The sequence below is a fragment of the Ammospiza caudacuta genome, chromosome 2 (genome assembly GCF_027887145.1).
Source record: "Ammospiza caudacuta isolate bAmmCau1 chromosome 2, bAmmCau1.pri, whole genome shotgun sequence".
Lineage (NCBI taxonomy): Eukaryota > Metazoa > Chordata > Aves > Passeriformes > Passerellidae > Ammospiza > Ammospiza caudacuta.
This window is the reverse complement of record NC_080594.1, coordinates 31,021,622-31,040,323: the sequence shown is the minus strand read 5'-3', so window position 1 is coordinate 31,040,323 and position 18,702 is coordinate 31,021,622. Positions and strand designations below refer to the sequence as shown.

At 36.5% G+C, this 18,702-nt stretch overlaps 1 protein-coding gene across 1 annotated transcript in view; it reads left to right on the top strand.

Moving 5' to 3' along the window:
• SPAG17 (sperm associated antigen 17) overlaps positions 1-18,702 on the top strand; it is an 86,410-nt gene that overhangs the window by 48,262 nt on the left and 19,446 nt on the right. The window contains 10 exon segments of the mRNA XM_058800061.1: positions 327-406; positions 2,051-2,133; positions 3,414-3,668; positions 4,918-5,029; positions 5,572-5,697; positions 8,181-8,291; positions 10,614-10,825; positions 13,450-13,567; positions 15,390-15,718; positions 18,096-18,228. Coding sequence (XP_058656044.1) covers positions 327-406; positions 2,051-2,133; positions 3,414-3,668; positions 4,918-5,029; positions 5,572-5,697; positions 8,181-8,291; positions 10,614-10,825; positions 13,450-13,567; positions 15,390-15,718; positions 18,096-18,228 — 1,559 coding nt within the window.

Here is an 18,702-nt window from a genome sequence, read left to right as displayed (position 1 = left end):
TGGATTTTTCTTTAGCAGGTGTTCTTTGGCTGAGAAGTTTCTTACATTTCTTTGCAGAAAGGATAACCAGAATTCCTAGTGTAACATGTACTAATCAAATACTAAACAAGCAAAAGTACTACTTCCTGTAAAAACTGGGAGAAATCCTTTCAAATATAAGTTTTGTCTCAAAGATAATAGAATAATACTTGTATAAGAAACTGAGAAGCCAAGTGATCTTGTTTGACTTGAAATCACATTAGTGAATACTGTATTGTATTGTATTGTATTGTATTGTATTGTATTGTATTGTATTGTATTGTATTGAGGAATATTCTGCTTTTCAGAAACTATCTTGAGCTGGTGGCCAACTTAATTGAAGACTGGGTGAAAGAGGAAGAAGCTAAATACCAAAAAGAGAAGATGGGTAAGGAAATAGAGTCTTTTAAATTGGAAAAAGCCATGGCAGAAGGCCCTCTAGGACTGTTTGTCAGTGCTGTCAAAAAAACTGGCTTTACTTAGAAAGCCAAAAGTGGGTATCTTTTTATTGTATTCTAGGAAATTAATTTTTCACTCTGTGCTGAGACACAGATTTTTTCAGAGCAGAATTTCATATGTTTTTTCATAGAATGACACTGTTTTGACATAGGCATAAATATAGGCATAAATATGTTTTGGAATGAATTAAATGTATATATTTGTATATTCTGCATCTTTCTCTGTTTGGAAAACTGACAGCTTTAGTATCAATTTACATTTTCAATAGCTGTGCTTATCTAATGAGATTAATAATTACATACAAATTTGTATCTGTTCAGATGACTGAACATATGAAGATGTAAGCAGTAGTTAAAGCTGGCAACATGGTTCAGGAAAATTCCTTTTTAAAGGGCAGGATAAAAGCTGTAAATCAGAAGCTGTGGGCTAGAAGCTAAAACTGGAAACTTGAATTGACAAGACTGCAGAGCAAACTTGAATTACAAGCAACATTTTGAGTAGTGAAAATTGTAAGCTGTTCATACAATAACTGTTCAGCAGGCAGCAGAATCTGAAAACCCCTATTGACAAAAAAGAACTTCTGTCAAAATTTTCTACTTGTATATTTAAATGGTATTAACAGTGATTTGTTTATGCTTAACCTTTGCTTTTTTACCTTTCTTGAGAATGCCCTTTGAAGCCTCCCAGGACTAGCAGTTACCATTTACAAAAATAGAAACATTACTCCTCAACTCAGTTAACACCTCTGATTATAGTTTGGAAACTAAAAGTACAGTTATGACTACTAAATCATAATTTGTACATCTCTAGCTGTCACAAGAGCTAGACTGAATCTTGCCCATGTGGTGCTTCATGACAGTTTTGATTCATAGAGTACTTGCTGAAAGGAGATAATCACCTCTAGCTGGAACGCGCAGATGGGCAACAGTGTTCTTGGGTGTTTTCAATTTCACTGACACTGCAATTTCTACTTTATCATGTAAAGCAATTTAACTAGAAGTTTCTGATAGTGTTAATTTAATTGAGTTTAAATTACCTTTTCTAGAAGGTAAATATGGGGTATCCAAGCATAGTATAAAATATACTTAGATAAGATACTCTTTTCATTAAGTCATAGATGCTATAAAGCTGTAATAGTAAATGAAGGTTATGGTGAGTGTTTCTTTAGTGAAGGTTTGAATATTCAAATAGCATTTATTTGGGATTTTTTGTCCTGAAAGGTTGTAACGTCTGTGACTCTGGTATTGAGCTTGTTCTGGCTCACTTAAAAACAAACAAACGCTGCCAGAGCAAAGTCTTCAATAGCAAGAAGCAGAGAGCCAGTCTTTACACAAATTGTTGATATATTATTTACTGTATTTGGTCCCCAGTCATGAGATTCAAGTTTCTTCTAACCTAAACAGACTTTCTATTTTATTTCTAAATATATTTAAGTTTGCTTTATTGTACTATTATGCTTTTCCTATTTTAAAATATACGTTCTTATTTTCTTGCACATTTTTTCCCCATTTTAAAAAATTATTTTATTTTCCTGTATTTAAAACCCACTTATTCTCCCTTTCACTTTTAAAAGGCAGCACGACTGAACCTGAGAATGTAATAGAGTCTCAATCCGAGAAAGAAGAAAGTCCCATTATCAGAGAAGATTCTCTAAAGGTGAGGCAAAAATATTTATGTTTCTGAAATGGACTAGATAGCACTGCTTTCTTAGAAAGGTGAGCCTTTGTTCTGTACATGGGCTTGACTGAATCCTCTTAGTCTTTCTGCTCTTTGTTATTTTTTGTATATGTTATTTTCTTTAATTTATTCCTTCATGATTATGAGTCATGTTATGTTGTTTTCTTAAGAGAAGACTATTTGGAGTTAGACTAGGCATTCCAAAGTAATTTATAATTGCAATACTAGGAAGTGAATGTTGTGAATAATATCCTACTAGTTACTGAAGTCTTCTGATTTTAAAGGTATGAAAAGATAAGATCCAGATTCATGGAAATACTTGTGTACCCAACTGTACTTTCACTGTCTACAGCTCTTTGAAATTAGGGAATGTCAATATTGTACCTCCAAGTTCCCTTAGGTCAGAGAATCCCATTTTATAGATGGATTTATGAAAATTCACTGCAGATTAATTGACTTGTCCAGCTTTACACAATAAATTTCTGGCTGAGGCAGGGATTAAGCATACTGTCGTTTTGGTCATAGCATTGGTACTATCCATTAATCTGCACAAATCTAGTTTTATTGATATTGTATTCTCTTTCCTTTTTTTGACTCCTCACAGACATATTATGTCTCATCTTCCTCACAGTGTATAATGTTGTGCAATCCAAGTCCTGATATGGAATATAGAGAGGAAATGAGGTTAACTGTCACAGCTCAATCGAGGCTAATGCCTGACTTGTAACTCTCTATGCTTGCCATTTCTTCCCCAGAAACACTTCTCCTTCAATATGTTTAGACTATAAAGTGCTACAAAACCCTAAATACTCAAAAAAATCTCAAATGTCTTTCTAATGTAAACTGATAATTTTGGCATTGACAAATCATTCCTCTTTATGTAAAAAAATAAAATCATTTTATCTCACAGTTGCATTTGGGGAATAAACCAATACCAATGATGCATTGTGGTTTGGTGGTAAACACTGTGGAAAAGTATTCAACAAAATCATTCTCCTGTGACTGATCATGTAAGATATGACTAATCACCTGATTCATTTCCTGTGGTCAACAATGGCTGCTGTTGTAGATTGAGTGAATCACTAATTTTATCCAAAATTTGGTGTGTGATATTGTGAGACTTTTGACACGTTTGGAAATGTGTTTTGGCTTAGAACTTTGATTCCTTTGGTTTTGTTTGCTTCTACTTCTTTCAGCATGCACATATCTTGTAGTACAAAGATAAACACAGTCTGTTTAATTCCTAATGTTGAATGTAGGCTTGGAAGATTGAACAGGACCGATTACGAGAGGAAGAAGAAAAAGAAAAGGAAGAAGAACAAGAAAAGGAAGAAAAATTGCAAAGTAAAAGGAAAAGCCAGGATTTAAGAGGAAGTAAAGAAGGAAATAAAAAAGGAAATAAAGGATCAAACAGAAGACCTTTGGAAGACAAGTATCAAAATGAGTCAGCAAAAGCTGCTGAACTTGAGGAGGATCATAGCATTCCAGAAACAGGTTCTGAGAAAGTTTATAAGGTAAGGAGTTGTATTATTATACTACATTAGAAAAGTGTTAACTATATACAGATTCAAGATTACAGCAGAGCTATTATCTATTGTGAAATTTGAGTTCAGGGCAAATTAAGCCTAACTGGGTCTTGTTACCTCTGTTGTTTAGCAGCAGATCCTTTTCTAAAAGTTTTAAAAAGCAGTTCTTGATGTTCAAGATTATCTTCACACCAGATTATTTAATTTTTTTTATGTGTAATATGACATGAACACAAACATAAGTTGATCATGTGAGATTTTTCTGGGAGAGGATAGGCAAGGGGAACATAAGAAATTGTCCCATCTTCCATAGTAAGGAACTACTATACCTAGTTGAAATTTTGACTGCCTATACTGGAAATCACCATTTCTTACATATCCTCTTTCAAAATTCATGTTCTTGAAGTGCCCTAATCTAAAATACATAGTTTTCCCATATTTCATAAAGTAACTCCATTGGCATGTGTGCAACAGGAAATGTGGATCTCAGCTCACTCTTGGAGATTAAGGCACATGAAATCCAAACTGTAATTGTATTTCATGTCCCTAGCAATCCCAGGAACTCATGTTTAGACAGTTCAATGGACACAGCAGCTTTCCTTTTTCTGCCTGTTGCACTAACAGAGGGAGCTCTTCACTAGTTTTGTTCAGTTTTTCAGCAGTTTGCACCACCTTATATTTGTAGAGTCTATCATGCATCCAAAACTTGCACACATCAATGTAATTCAGTCTAAATTTGCTTAAGTACAGACTTTAAACTCAGAAATAGATGGCATTTCAGTCTGGACTTATTTGAATACGGTCACGTAATTTTTTCCATCTTGTAGCACTGTGGAAGGCATAGCAATCTAATTAGATTTACAGTATCTGAATTCCAAAACCTAGAGGGCAGAAAGCTGAATCTTTACCTGACCTTTATGTGATCCCATGGCATTGTACTTGATCAGAACTTCTCTTTCTCTCACACTGTATGTTAACTCACCGGTCTCCTTGCTACTCTTCAGTTTCCATTATGGTTTTCACATGTAACAAGTTACCTCAGTTAGTAATGGGGAAATTATTTAGATATGACTATAGAATGCTAGATATTTGCTCAAGGTTTTTTTTATATTGGTTCAATAGCTAAGCAAAAGATGTTGAGCAGTACAGTGTGATCCTGATGGTCTCTCCTTCTTTTACCTCTTTCATGTGTACTGCCTTTCTCATTTACAGATAATTTAAAACTTGTTTTTTCCAGTTTCATGGCTACAATACAGGGGAGGATATCATTCAAGTATCAGGAACCAATCGGTATCTTTTCCCATCTGATGGAGGACAGATTCAAGTAGAGAAGATAGAGTTTGTAAAAAGTGATTCTTATTTTCTTTATGTTTTGCTTTGACTCAGTGCTAACTAATGGAATAATTTCTTAATCCAGAAATGGTTTTTCATGTCTCAGCAGTAAAAATTCAGTTAAAGAAATTCCATATTAGGCTCTATCATCATTAATCTTTACAGTTACCTGTAATATGTTAACAGTTGATAGATAAATGAAATACCAGAAAACTAGAAATGCAGAAAAATCAGTTCATATTTATTTTTTCAATGGCAACTGATGCATCATATTTCCAGGATGTTCAAATTATTTTTCCAGTCAAATGCAATATATCTAAGCCACAGAGTCTTCTGCAGACTCTCAGATTTAATTATCAGAAAGTTTATAATATATTTTGTCTAAACTCAGATAGCCTTAATTTTGTCACCTTGGTTTTCTACTACATGGTTCAGTCCAGTTATGAGCAATTTTCTTTTTTTGAGTGCTTTACTCAAAGTAGCAGGTGCACCATTTATTTGGGTGCAAGTAAGTTCTGAAGCCTGATGGAAGCAATAATAGTATTCCATTGCTTTACAGAAACTTTGATAAAGGTGAAAGTAATGAAAGACAAGCACAATTTCTTCGTTCATGTCACAGACCCCAAGGAAAACTTCAAAGAAGCTGAAGAGCAAGAAATTAATGAAGAACAGCAAATTACATCAGGTCAGTGGATTGATGTCACTGATATAAAGAATTAATAGTTTGATGTATTTAATAATTGGATGCAAAACTTACCAACTAACAGAAAATATATTGTTACCATTGGCAGAGAGTAAGAAAAGTCAGTGTTCCATAAAATAAAGCAAAAATCCAGTTGACTGACTTAAGCACTGCATAAAGAGGTCTTAGCAAGATGTACAAGCACAGTGAAGGTCAACATGTGCAAACCAGTCTCCCTTCTAAATCAAGCAAATCACCATTCCTTAAGAAAATAGTTTTCTTCTTTAGTGGAGGACTCATTTGGATCTTAAAACCATTGTGACTTTGTGACCAAAGTCAAAATTAAAGGGAAGATTTCCCCTTTTGATGTGAACCTCCTTTTGTGGGTCAGATGGCCATAGCATTATTACCTCAAGACCTTTGCTTTGAAAACAGATCTTTCTGCAATCCAACAACTTCTGCTGTTGGCTGATATATTGTTCATACTCAGAAAGCATTGAATCCAAATCCTTTCTGAACCCAGGCAAGTGTGTTTCCAAGAAGCAAGACAGTTTGTAATAATTTGTGTATATGTTTGCCAAAAACATTATGGAATTCCTGTCACCAAACTGAAGAGTATTGGAAAAGGATAACATACATTTTAGCTCTTTTCTTCTTCATCAGTGTATTATAAATGGATAATGAGATGATTGGCTCTTGCAATTAAGGGATTACTATTGTGTAGATATTAAGAAAAGCTTTAGTGGTGTATAGTTATGTTATTGTGGTTTAGATGCCCTCTGTTCTCCCCACAGTTCCCTTTTTCCCCTGTAATGTGACCATCAGACAGCTGGAGTTGTCTAGGACAGGTAAAAAGAAGGCGTGCACAGGTGCCCCTTACCTGGGGCAGCTAGGAATGAAAAATCTCAGGGGGTTGCTTAGGGGGTGGAGCATGGCAACACCTGACCTCCAATCAAGTCACAGGAAAGCAGTCTCCACTGGTAAATGGCAAAGAAGAGCTGACTGAGACTTTGGGAGGGGCCAGGGCTGGCTGATGCAACCCCCAGGGGTATAAAAGACTGAGCATCCATCTTGAAGGTGAACCAGCCATGTGGTATGCATGAGGGGCAGTTTCCCACACTGCAAATTTTTCCTTATGTAGTCCTTTTGTTGTATTTTTGTTAAGGTTTATTAAACCTTTTAAAAATTTCAAAGTGAGCAGTTGTTTCTCACAAGTGTAAGAAAGCATCCTGCTCTTGCTTCTCTCCTTTGCTTACCAGCAATGTAATTGTAGGTTGTCTTAATACAAAATTTGCATCCCTTCTACAGACCAGATTTTTTTTGTCTGCACTTCTGACAGTTGACCTGTATCATTGTAGGGTCTGCCAGAGTGTGAGTGTCTGAGACAAGTTGTATTCACTGGACACAAGTGCAAGGCTTTTCTCCCGTGTAAACAGGAGCACTTTATAGAAAGGCAGTAGGGAAGACAAGAATCAATCCACTCTGATACTTGACAGTGGCTGGATGGTACAATGGTAAATGTGTAATGCAGTCAAAATTCTAAAACATCTTCCTACAGGTGGTATTCAGCAATAAGCATTGCAGTGACAGACAAGAAATAGGAACAGGCAAGGTCTCAGGATGTGTCCCATGTTGATGAGTTTCGGAGATAGCTTGGCCTGCCTTAACCTGCTTTTGTAGTCTTCTCTGCTACTCCTCGCCCTTATATCATATTTCCCATATGTTGCCCATATGGGAAATCCCAAGTTTTTCTCTTACCAATAGAACATTTCTTTAAGGCAGCAGCAGCTGAAGTACAGGCAAGGTAGGATCCAGTGTCTGGGAGGTGTATCTTGCCTAGTTCATGTGGTTTTCACCATGACATATTCATCACATAACACCTTGATCTGCCCCTCTATGTGAGTTTGACTCCTGATCCACTTTTACAAATCCCAGACCTGTCTTTGGATCTAATTTTGCAAATTTTTTGTCCTTTCTTTTACTTTCTCCTCAAAGTACATACATAGAATCATAGAATATCCTGAGGGGAGGGAAGGGAACCTCAGGGATAATTGAAGTTCAGCTCCTGTCCTTGTGACAACATGTGAGGGACAGTGATTTTTATTAGTGCATGTGCCACATGCAATAGAAATGGGCAGTTTAACATTCTTATCAGCCAAGAAACAAGGATCCATAACTCCAGAACTGCTTAAATTCCATAAGACTTTACATTAGTTGTTGCTGTTAAACCTGTTTTTACACACCTAACTAATTAGAATGCTATTTCTGGCTAAAAACCACAGGTGTATTGCACAAAACTGACTATTATATTGTACCCTAAGAATGGAATGTTGGTTTTCCCTGCTCCATTTAATCTATTTAGGTTAGTCATCCTCACTAAGGTTCTCACACCAGCCCCACTTCTCACACCAGCCATTGGTTTACAGGTCAGGTGGTTCTGATATGTGTTGCTGTCCTTAAAATTAAGTCTTTTTTTTTTTTTTTAGAAAAATTGAAAAATAAAAAGAAAGCTGTGAGCAAGTTTGGATCTTTTTCAGCCACCTTGGAAAATGGAATCCAGCTGTCTCTGAGCTATTATGGACCTACAGGGGAGGCAGGTAAAGTAAGCAAATAGAAGAGGATATTTGAGAACCATGGGGGGAATTTTTTTCCTTTTTTTTTCCCTTCATACACTCCTTAACCCAATAATTTGTTGCATGCAATTCTTCCTTTCTCAGCAGCTGTTACTACATGGTAGAGAATTTTCAGCAAGGCTCAAAATGAGATTACATTGTCAAGAATATTCTGATTCAATTTTCAAAATGGAGGGAGGTCTCCAAGTTTTTCTGCTTACTGTGAAAACAGAGCAGTGCAAGTATTGTTATTAAGTAGCCCAGCAAAATCAGCCAATTAATTTGAGCCAAAGAAAATGTGATTTGCTGAGGAGTCTTCTTGGTTTTCCAAGAAATAATATTTTTGTAAACTTATATAGGCGATTCTGGAGTTTTCATTTTACTTTAGGAGTTGGACTTTAGGTTACAGTTGTGCAGACATAATGAGGGATTTCTCTCAGCCTTTCAATAAACACATTCACCAACTGGAAGCAATTGCTTCAGAAAACCACAGTGAAAACAGCGTCTGCTTTTACCAAGAGGTTTTTTTTCCATTGCATTTGAAGGCCACTGAAACCATCTTATGGATAAAAGTGAAACCCTTCTCTGATCAGAAAATAATTCCAGCATTTTCCAGCTCTTAAAATATGAAAACATTTAATTGAATGCATCTTTGTGTGGACTGTGGTAAACCATTCAACTCTACACTCAGTTTTAATTGTTCAAATATATTTGACAAATTAATTACTAAAAAAATAGACTGCTTAGACTTTGGTCAAAAGAGCATTCACAATAGTGGCCTGCAAAAACTTGGATTTTGACATAAAAGAGAGACATGTCTGATTAAACACCTACATGTCAGCTGTGATGTTTATGTTTTTCACATCCACCACAATCATCCTATTCTGCATTAGAATAATCCTTGCCATGTTGGGCTTTAGAGTGCTGCTAACTGGCATTCTTTCATTGCTTGCAGTTTTTCTATGATCATTGCTTATGCCAAACCCCCATGGCTCTTTGTATTCCAAGTGCTCAGAATAATTCTGACCAGAAATAATCCCTTAGATGATTCTCATATGCCATCCACCCCTAATGCAGAATGGTATAACATGAAATCTGCAGTTTCTCTCCACTGATCAGTTAAATTGTGTGCAAATTACCCTTTTTTCAAGCAGTAATGAAATCGTTTTCTGGAAGCTCTCTAATTCTCATTTTTCTTACTGTTTTTCATACTTTATCTATTTCATCTTTCTTTTAGGCAAGCTAAGGTGACAAAAGGTTTCAAGATGTTTTTCAGCTTTATGCAACTTTTTTTTCTTTTGTGGGGCAGATGTTAATATTTCTTCAAGTTTTGAATTATTCTTTGTTTTCTCCAGCATTATCAAAGGTTAATTTCCAATCACCTTACATTTTTGTTAGAAATAATCTCCTTGTCTCTTTATGAAACTGGGACTGCTTAAGCACCTGCAGGGCTTTTGATTCTGGATACTATAGAACATCTGCACTTGCTCTTTATATTTTGACAAAATCATGAGAGTACAATTTCAAGTCCTAGACATGTGAATGTATGTATCTGGAATTTTACATCTCTCTCAAGATTTCTAAAGTCACTTTATCTCAGTCTTGACAATCCACTCTTTTCCATTGTTACCCTCAAACACCATATTCTTATTTTGGGGGGCAACCAAAATAAAGGCATGGGTGAAATTTCTATGAAGTGTCAGTTTGTTGAAATAATTACAGAAAATGTAAATTTGTATTTCTTTTATTTTAAAGAAATTGTTTTGAAAGGCAACATGACTCCTTCCTGTTGACCTGCCTAGAAGGCTGTCCTAATGCTTGGCTTGAAGAATTGCAAGAGTCTTATCAAGTCTAGATCGTTAGAATCTTTCTGAGGAATTATAGCAAAATCGACATATGTGGTACAAAATTTGTCAAGTCTGCCTATGCTGGATCAGTTCATGATAAAGCAGAACACAGTGATCATTTACCAGATACTAGATTCCGAATGTCTCCACTTCTAAGTATTCTGGAAGTAAAAAATAATTTTAAAATTATATTTTTTTTATTTTTGAGGTGACAACTAAGTGACAACTTGTGGGAAGCAATAGTTTCAAGATGTCTTTTGGGCTAATAAGTTGTCAGTCTGTGAAAAGATTTTCTAAGTACTCTTATATATACAGTCCCTCTATCTGAAATAACAAACTTCCCCAGTGAGGTTATTATTTTTAAGGTAGAATTCAGTGAACAAAATCTTTTTTAAAAAAACATGGCCATCTACATTTATGAAGCTTAATTACATTGAAAATCTTGCTTTTCCTTCCTTAGATGATGAAGCAGCTCTTGTCTTAGAAAGAATTCTGAACATCCCTTCTGTTCATCTTCCAACGGTAGTTCCAACAGTTTCTGTTATTACACCATCTCAGGGAAAAAAAGATAAGCTTGACAGAGGAAAATCAGGAAAAGCTTCTACCAAAGGAAACCGTCGCAAATTAGCCCCTTCACCACCTGATAACGTGGCACAGAAAGAAGAACAAAAGGTGAGAGCAGAGACAATATCCAAACCAAAGAAACAAAACAAAAATTCAAAAGCATGAACTTCTGTAAAAGGAACATATATTCTTCTCAGAGGGCTTTAAGCTGTGCCTTTACAAATTCCTAACAATTTGTGGTGCTCTTAAGGATATGTTTTATTCTTTCAGTTGTTCTCATATGTACATACTGGCAGCTGTTAATGAACTTAGTCTTTATGGCTCCGTGATGTAAAGCAGTGAGTCTGCCATGACCCACATTCTTTTGTCAATTTTGGCTTTACAGTTACAGCTGTTACACTGCAGGTGATCAGGGGGCTGGAGCACCTTCCCTGCAAAGACAAACTGAAACCATTGGGGTTGTTCAGCCTGGAGAAGAAAATGCTGCAGGAAGACCTTAGAGCATGCCTTCTAGTACCTAAATGAGGCTATAAGAGAGCTGGAGGGGGACTTTTTACCAGAGCTTGTGGTGACAGGACAAGGGGAAATGGCTTTAAACTGAAAGATTAGGATTAAATATTAGGGAGAAATTCTTTACTGTGAAAGTGATTGAGGCACCGGAACAGATGCCCCGAGAAGCTGTGGATGCCCCATCCTTGGAAGTGTTGAAGGCCAAGTTGGATGGGGCTTTGAGCACCCTGGTCTAGTGGATACTGTCCCTGTCCAGGGTTGGATCTCAACAATCTTTAAGGTCCCTTCCAACCTGAACCATTCCATGATTATTAATATCTCAGTTAAAAGAACTGCTAAATTTTTAGTTTAACCAAATAGAATTTCTTTGGGCTTTCCAAAACCCATATTCAAAAGTCTAACCAACCAGCAATTTAGTGAAGACAGTTTTGCAGTACCTTGCTCTGTAATTTGGTCTTTTAAGCTCATAACAAGCCAGGAACTAGCAATTTGAGGAAGTTACTTTAGCTTTTAACTGAAGCACTTCTATCATAGTACAGGTCTTTGGAAAGTATGAATCAATCTTTGGAAATCTTTAGGAAATCTTTTGAATTCTGAATTTCTCTTCTGAAGTAGTTTTTAGTACCTTGTGGTTGAGGTAACACTGTGGCTGTTCTGTGCATATCCACAAAAAGGGCTCTTTACCTAATTTCATCATGGAAAGTGGTGTAAGGAGTTGCCAAACAGCACTCAGCATAACATACAGCAATTGTAGGGCACAAATGAACCCTATAGAAAAATAGCCCTATAATTAAAAATCTGTCAGGATGACTTCTAAACCAAAAGGTTTTTAGCTACTTGGTTTGGAATTACTTTGCATAGAGAGTATCCCTATTAGTGCATACAGCACCTGTCTGTTTGAGTCTGCAAGTATTTCGGAGAACGGGATTAGAATCCAAATCGGACTTGACAAATTCACGTGGATATGGTCTGTAAAGTAGGATGGAATTCAGTAGGAATAAGAGGTAGGTTCTACAATTACATATAAATAATCTGTATATATCTAGAGAATGGATAACAATTGTGTCAGTAACAGTTCTATAGAGAAAGGTCTGAGAGTTGTCATGAATCAGAAGCTATCCGTAAGTCAACAATGCCATCTTCCTGTGAGAAGGGCAAAGACCACTGAGATGTAAATGCAGAGGAGTATAGCCTGCTAAATATGTGAAGTAATTTTTCTTTTAGGGCAGGTAGAGTCTCAGTTGTAGTATTGTGTCCAGCTGTGGATACTGCACTGCGAGAAAAACATGAGCCACTCTGAAAATTTTAAGGAAAGCATGAAGAAAGATTACAGGTCTTGAAAACTTAACCAGTGGGAAAGATTTAAAATAATTAGTTTGGGTTTCTTTGATCTTGAGTTGAGAGACAGAATAGCCTTCTGTAAAGACCTAAAAATAACCATCATCTATTATGTGAGCTTGTATCATCAGAGATATTTAGAAGTAAACTGATTTTCTGCAGTAGTGATTCAAGTCAGTCTCTGGGAAAATGTCAGTAAGGCTAAGCAAGGTAAAGCCCTGGAACAGTTTACCAGGAAACCTCCAGCCCTGGAAATTTTTAGAATACCTTACATTAGAGTTTTTCACTAATGATTATTGTTTTTACCATTAGACAGGGAGCAGTAGATGACAACTGAGGGTTACTTCTGCCCTATTCTGTGACTTCTACCTCATGATGCTGTTACTACAATCTTAGAGTATTGAGAGTAGCCTTAATTACCAGTAATACTATGTAAATTAACTGTAAAATATACAGCATCTTTGATGTTGAAAAACAGATGGCAAAACATCTGCCATTTCTCCCCTGTATTTCTCGTCCTAAAAAGCAAGAATATGGAATAATAACAGGACAAGTTCTCTCTGTTACCTATGTCTACAACCCAAAACTTTTTTCATCCTATGACTACTGGCATAGTGTAGTCCCTTGTTACATAGGTTTCGGAGGGGATGATTCTTCAAGGTGAATGAAAGATAACATAGTCAAAGAAAATAACTAATATTTCCACTTCTGAATCCATAAACTCTGAAAATATTAAATATGAGTGGTAGACAGCACTAAAAAAAAAAAAAAAAAAAAACAAACCACTGTTAAAACAGAATCTATACACACTAAAACTGTACTTTCATTTTTTCTTTATTATTTTAAAATGTGGACTAGAACCTAATTAATTTTTCATTCTGTAGGTAGAAATGCAAGAAGTTCCCCAAGCACAAGAGGTGTCAGATGCTCCTGCTTTTCCGAGTTTGAATGTCTCCTATCCCAACGGACTTGTACTAACTTTCCTCAATGAAAGGTTTCAAGGTTAGTTTTCTGAGACACTGCAAAGTAAGGAATTTCAGAGAAGCTAAGACTACAGAAGAAAATTATTTCTTCATTGATGGGTTTAGATGTAACTCTAATGTTTTCAGCATGTTAGAATGCTAAGTCTGTCATAATGTCTATTTCATAGTATTTGCAACATGAATAATATGATTTTATTCAAACAAATATGAAATCTAGAATCACAAGTTGTTGAACATAAAAGATTGAGGGGAAGGAAGTCGCAACCCTAAAAAGCCCTTGAGAGTCATGTTGGATAATCATTTGAATATGCACACAGATTGGAATACTAAAGAAAAACAAGCAAATTCAATAAATAAATAGATATATATAGAGGAATCTTGAGTGATAGCAGGAAGATGGTTACATTACCCATGTCTGCACTTCCTTTGAAAGCATATGTACTTAAACCCCCAAGACAAAATGTTAATAATTTGAAAGATTCAGGGAAGAATCGCTAAAATGATTAAAGCATCAGAAGATGTATCTTATAATGAGCTCATTTCACCAGAGACTTCCATTTAAGTACCAAAGAAAAGGTCAAAGGAGTGACTAATGCCAGCCTGGAAGTACAAGAAAACAGAATTTTGGTGATAGCTGGTAAACACAGGTATACAAAATTATTACAATTTTCAGGGGCTTGAAACTGAAAACTAGGACTTTGTACTAGGTTTAAGTTGTACTTATTTGGTAAAAATGTTACACTCATAAATGGTAAGGATGATTAAGAAAACTAACCAAGGCTTGATGGAGTCTCTGCTGCTGGTTTTACAATCGGGGGTTTTTTGTTGCTTTTCTAAAAGATGCAATCAGTTTCAAACAGGAATTATTTCACAGAAGTCCTTTGGTTTATGCCATCCAGTACATAGAGAGAAAACACCCAGAATAAGCCTTTCTGCCCTTATCATTGGATTTCCTTTAGAAGACTGATAGGGTATTTGGATGCTTTAAAGCTTCTGTGCCTGACAAATATTCTGCAATAATTATTTTCTGCAGTGTTTTTGAAAATTACTGTTAGATTCATCTTTGCATGTTCTAAACTGTAGTAAATCTTGGGTTTTTTTAGTCACACTGTTAGATTTTGAATCAGAGAAATGTGAATTTTGTTGTCATCTAGTTAATTCTAAAAACAGCCATGTACAGATGTCATTTAATACCTATGTACAACAAATCTGTACAGCTCAGTAAATGTGCTCTGATTAATCTGGTATGAAGTAATGAACATGGAGAGTGTTCTCAAACATACATAGTTTGGCAGGAAGCATAAGTTGAAATGCTGAGTAGTTGAGGTGAACAGAGCAATTACAGACACTTACATGGAGTCTCTCAATAAAATTACCATAATTATACCCCTTAGCATACTCAAAACATTGCCATCATTTAATCTAAGAAATGTACTTGCTCAAGCAGACAGAATATATTACTTGAGTTTCTCTACAAATTCAAACTTGGTGAAACTCAGTTGGGATTTTTTTTCACCTTTATGGGCAGTTAGGGAATTCCTCTCACATGATGTTAGTCTTCCAAAAGTTTAGCATCCATAAGAAATCCATCTTCACATTCCCCTTGTTTTCATTTGGAAAGACAGCCACCTTCACAAGAGGATGCAGAGTTTCTGAGTAGGTGACTGTTTTGAACTTTGCTCTCAAATCAGGGTCTGTCTTTTACTCTGTGGATTACAAATTCAGCCAAGGAGGGTTAGTCTCACCTAGAGTTGCACATCTGTCGACATCGTGGTGCTGGGTGTGTAGCACTGTTTGAATGTGTGCTATGCAGTACTAAGTAATTCAAAGTTTGCTTTCAGATTTGAAAGGTGAATCCACTGCCACTGAAGCAAAGAAAGAGACAGTAGAGGAAAGTAAAGGCAAAGCAGATGAGGAAGAGAAGAAAGAGGTTATGCCAAGTGGAGAGGAGGAACATCAGGTTACAGAAGGTGAAATCAAGCAGGAAGACACCCAAAGTGAACAGGCTAAGCAGCCTCCTCTGGAAATTATGGTTAGACAGAGCTATCCCCAAAAGGTAAAGGACTCTTATCTTTATTCACCTCCAGCGAGGCAAAAAGAGCAAGAGGTGTCAAGAGTCATCACTAGTCGAGGAACTGTCATAAAGCACCTGATGGATGGATCTACCCAGGTATGTTTGGTAGAATTCATTGCAAGCAGTACAATTTAGTACAGTTCATTGTAACGGAAGGTAATTACCCTTAAACTTGTTTTTGTCTACTGAGATTGAGAAGTGTCCAGTTTGTAGATGATGAAGTTAAGTAATACTGAATTATGCAGCCATGTTAAGACTAAAGTACTCTTGGCTTTGTTCAGAGTCAGAACTTAGGAAGATTTAAGTATGAAAATTTCAGGCACTGAGATTTTAGGCAACCTTGTTATTAGGAAATAGCTGAATATGGTTCAGAGAAGTGCCTTCCTAAACTTAAACTTCTGAAGTGTGGATTAGTTCAGCTTTGAGTATTTTTGGCAATATGAAAGCATTCATATATTTTTTTCAGCTTAAACACTCATATGGGATCCAGAAAAGACATGAGCTCCTGTAGACACATTTACATACCCTAAATTTTCAGGGGAAAAGTATATTCCTAAGTATCTGTTTTGTTTACACATATTTTTGTTGTGTAGAATTTTGTTAGTTTAGGTGCCATAAGCTATCTTTGCAAATTTTATAATCAATCCACAAGCAATTTTTTTTTTTTAACTCTAAGACTCTACATGTAGTTAGCAAAGAGATGAAAGAGGTATCATCTAATTTGACTCAGAATCTGTCAAAATAATTCCTTATTTCCTGAATTTCTTTTTCCTGTCTAAGGAGACCACAATGCCTAGTGTAAGTTCTTTACATTTTTTCATCACACTAGATGTTAAAACATTTTGCCAGGATTCCTGAGAAATATATCCATTTCAGAAATAGCTGCTGTATGTCTATATATTCACAACATACTATTTCCTGAGAGAAAAAATGTAGATCTTATGTGCCTAAAATGATTTTGCAGTAGTCTTTGCTTAAACAGATTATGAGTGCGTCCTTCATTGTATTAACTTAATGTCTATGAGTCATCAGAAATTTATTGCATATGATAAGCATTCAAAAAAGAAAAAATAAATTATTCCTTATAGTAACAATTTCTAGAATTGTTTCTATATGTTGTCCATTTTTTTCTACATTTTACTGTATTTATAAATTAATTTAGGGATGGTTGGAGTAATTCTAGAGTTTATCTAGACACACAGAGAACATGCATATCAAGAGATGAGCGTAATGGATCTCAGAAACCAGACATAATTTGATGAGTAACCAACACTTTTTTTTGTTGACTATCATAATGGCCAAAAAAGTTCACAGCACTCCTAGACATGTGTAATATTTCAGTACAGGTCAATATGTCAATACATATTATGCATTATCACTGCTACCAAAAAAATGTGATTAACCTATGACCATTTAGTCGAAGAATAATCTTTACTGTTTATTTTTATAATGCCTTTTTGTTATTAGAAGAGTCCCCATTAATTAGATCCACAGACTGCAGCAAATAGCACTCCTTCTGGCAGTGACAAAGGGGATGAAATTTAACAAAACCAACTCCTGGATTCTACAGAGTGGGACAGAGTAATGCCAGGCACGTGTACAAACTGGGAGAGGAATCTGCAGAGCGCCCTGCAGGGAGGGCCCTGGGGGTGCTGGGGGCAGCAGCAGCTCAGTGAGGGTCAGCAGGGCATAGCCCAGAGGGCAGGAACCGTGTCCTGGGGCATCAGACACAGAGCACAGCCGGGCACAGGGGATCACCCATCACCCGCTGTGCTCAGCGCTGCTGCGGCCTCACCCGCAGTGCTGGGGCTGCTCTGGGCACCCCCACTCCAGAGGGGTGGGAAGGTCCTGCAGTGAGTCCAGAGTACAGCAAAGCTGCTGAAAGGGCTGGAAGGTGTGTCCTGAGAGGAGTGGCTGAGGGGTCTGGGCTTGTCTGCTTTGGAGAGCCAGGTGCTGAGTGTCAACCTCCTGCTCTCTGCGGCTCCCTGACAGGGGAAGTGCAGAGGGAGGTGCTGATCCCTTCTCGCTGGAATCCACTGACAGGATACATGGAAATGGCTCAAAGGAGCACTGTGGGAGGTTCAGGCTGGACATTGGGAAGCATTTCTTTACAAGAATAGTCAGACACTGGAACAGGCTTGCTGGAAAGGTGGTTGATGCCCCAGGGTTATCAGTGTTTCAGAGACATTTGATCAATGCCATTGACAAGATGCTTTAACTTGGTCAGCCCTGAAGTGGTCAGGCAGTTGGACGAGGTGATCATTGTACGTCCCTTCCAACTGAAATAGTCTGTTCTATTAATTCTCTTCAAGATAGCTTCTTTATTTCTTGTATTCATTCTGAGTGATTTCACTTTTTTCCTCTTCATCACCTACGGTATTCTAGTGACTATCACGTTTGTGACACATTCTTTAAGACTTGCTTGTGGTGTTTGAATTTATTTTAACCTAAAGTATGTCCTTGATTTCTGTAGATTCTGTTTGCTGATGGCACGGTGATTAATAGCCCTGATTCTGGTCCTGTCCTACCCCCACCTGCAGATGAAATACGGATGAAAAGTCCCTTACCAGAATCAGACCATTTATCTGAGAATAGCACAAAGAAAGGTAATATTTCTTGTGTTTTGGACAGATATAAAGTTAGTAGGGCTGATGATACTTAATAAAGAGCATATATCTTTAGTCTGAAAATTCTGACAATGTGAAAATGCAATTCTATCTGTACTCAGCTGCTGCACACTGCTATGTTACCTTCATAGCAAATCATCTCTCTCCTACTCCAAATTTATTTTTCTTCTAACATGGTAGGACTCTAATAAGTAAAAGGTTGTGTAAGAACTTCATTGGTAGCAGAGTGAACACAACGTCTTTTAAAATAAATCCTTGTAACTACAGTAGTGTTAAGTCCTTATTTTTTTCTTACAGTTTTTAGTCTTTGTATTAAGAAATGTTTCTCTCACAGAGGATAAATTTTTCTTTGTCACTCCATGTATTCCAAGGAACCTACTATTGGTCATTATCAATTGGTTGTATGGACATATGCTTGGTGGTAATATAGCCATTCTTATTGTATTTTGACTG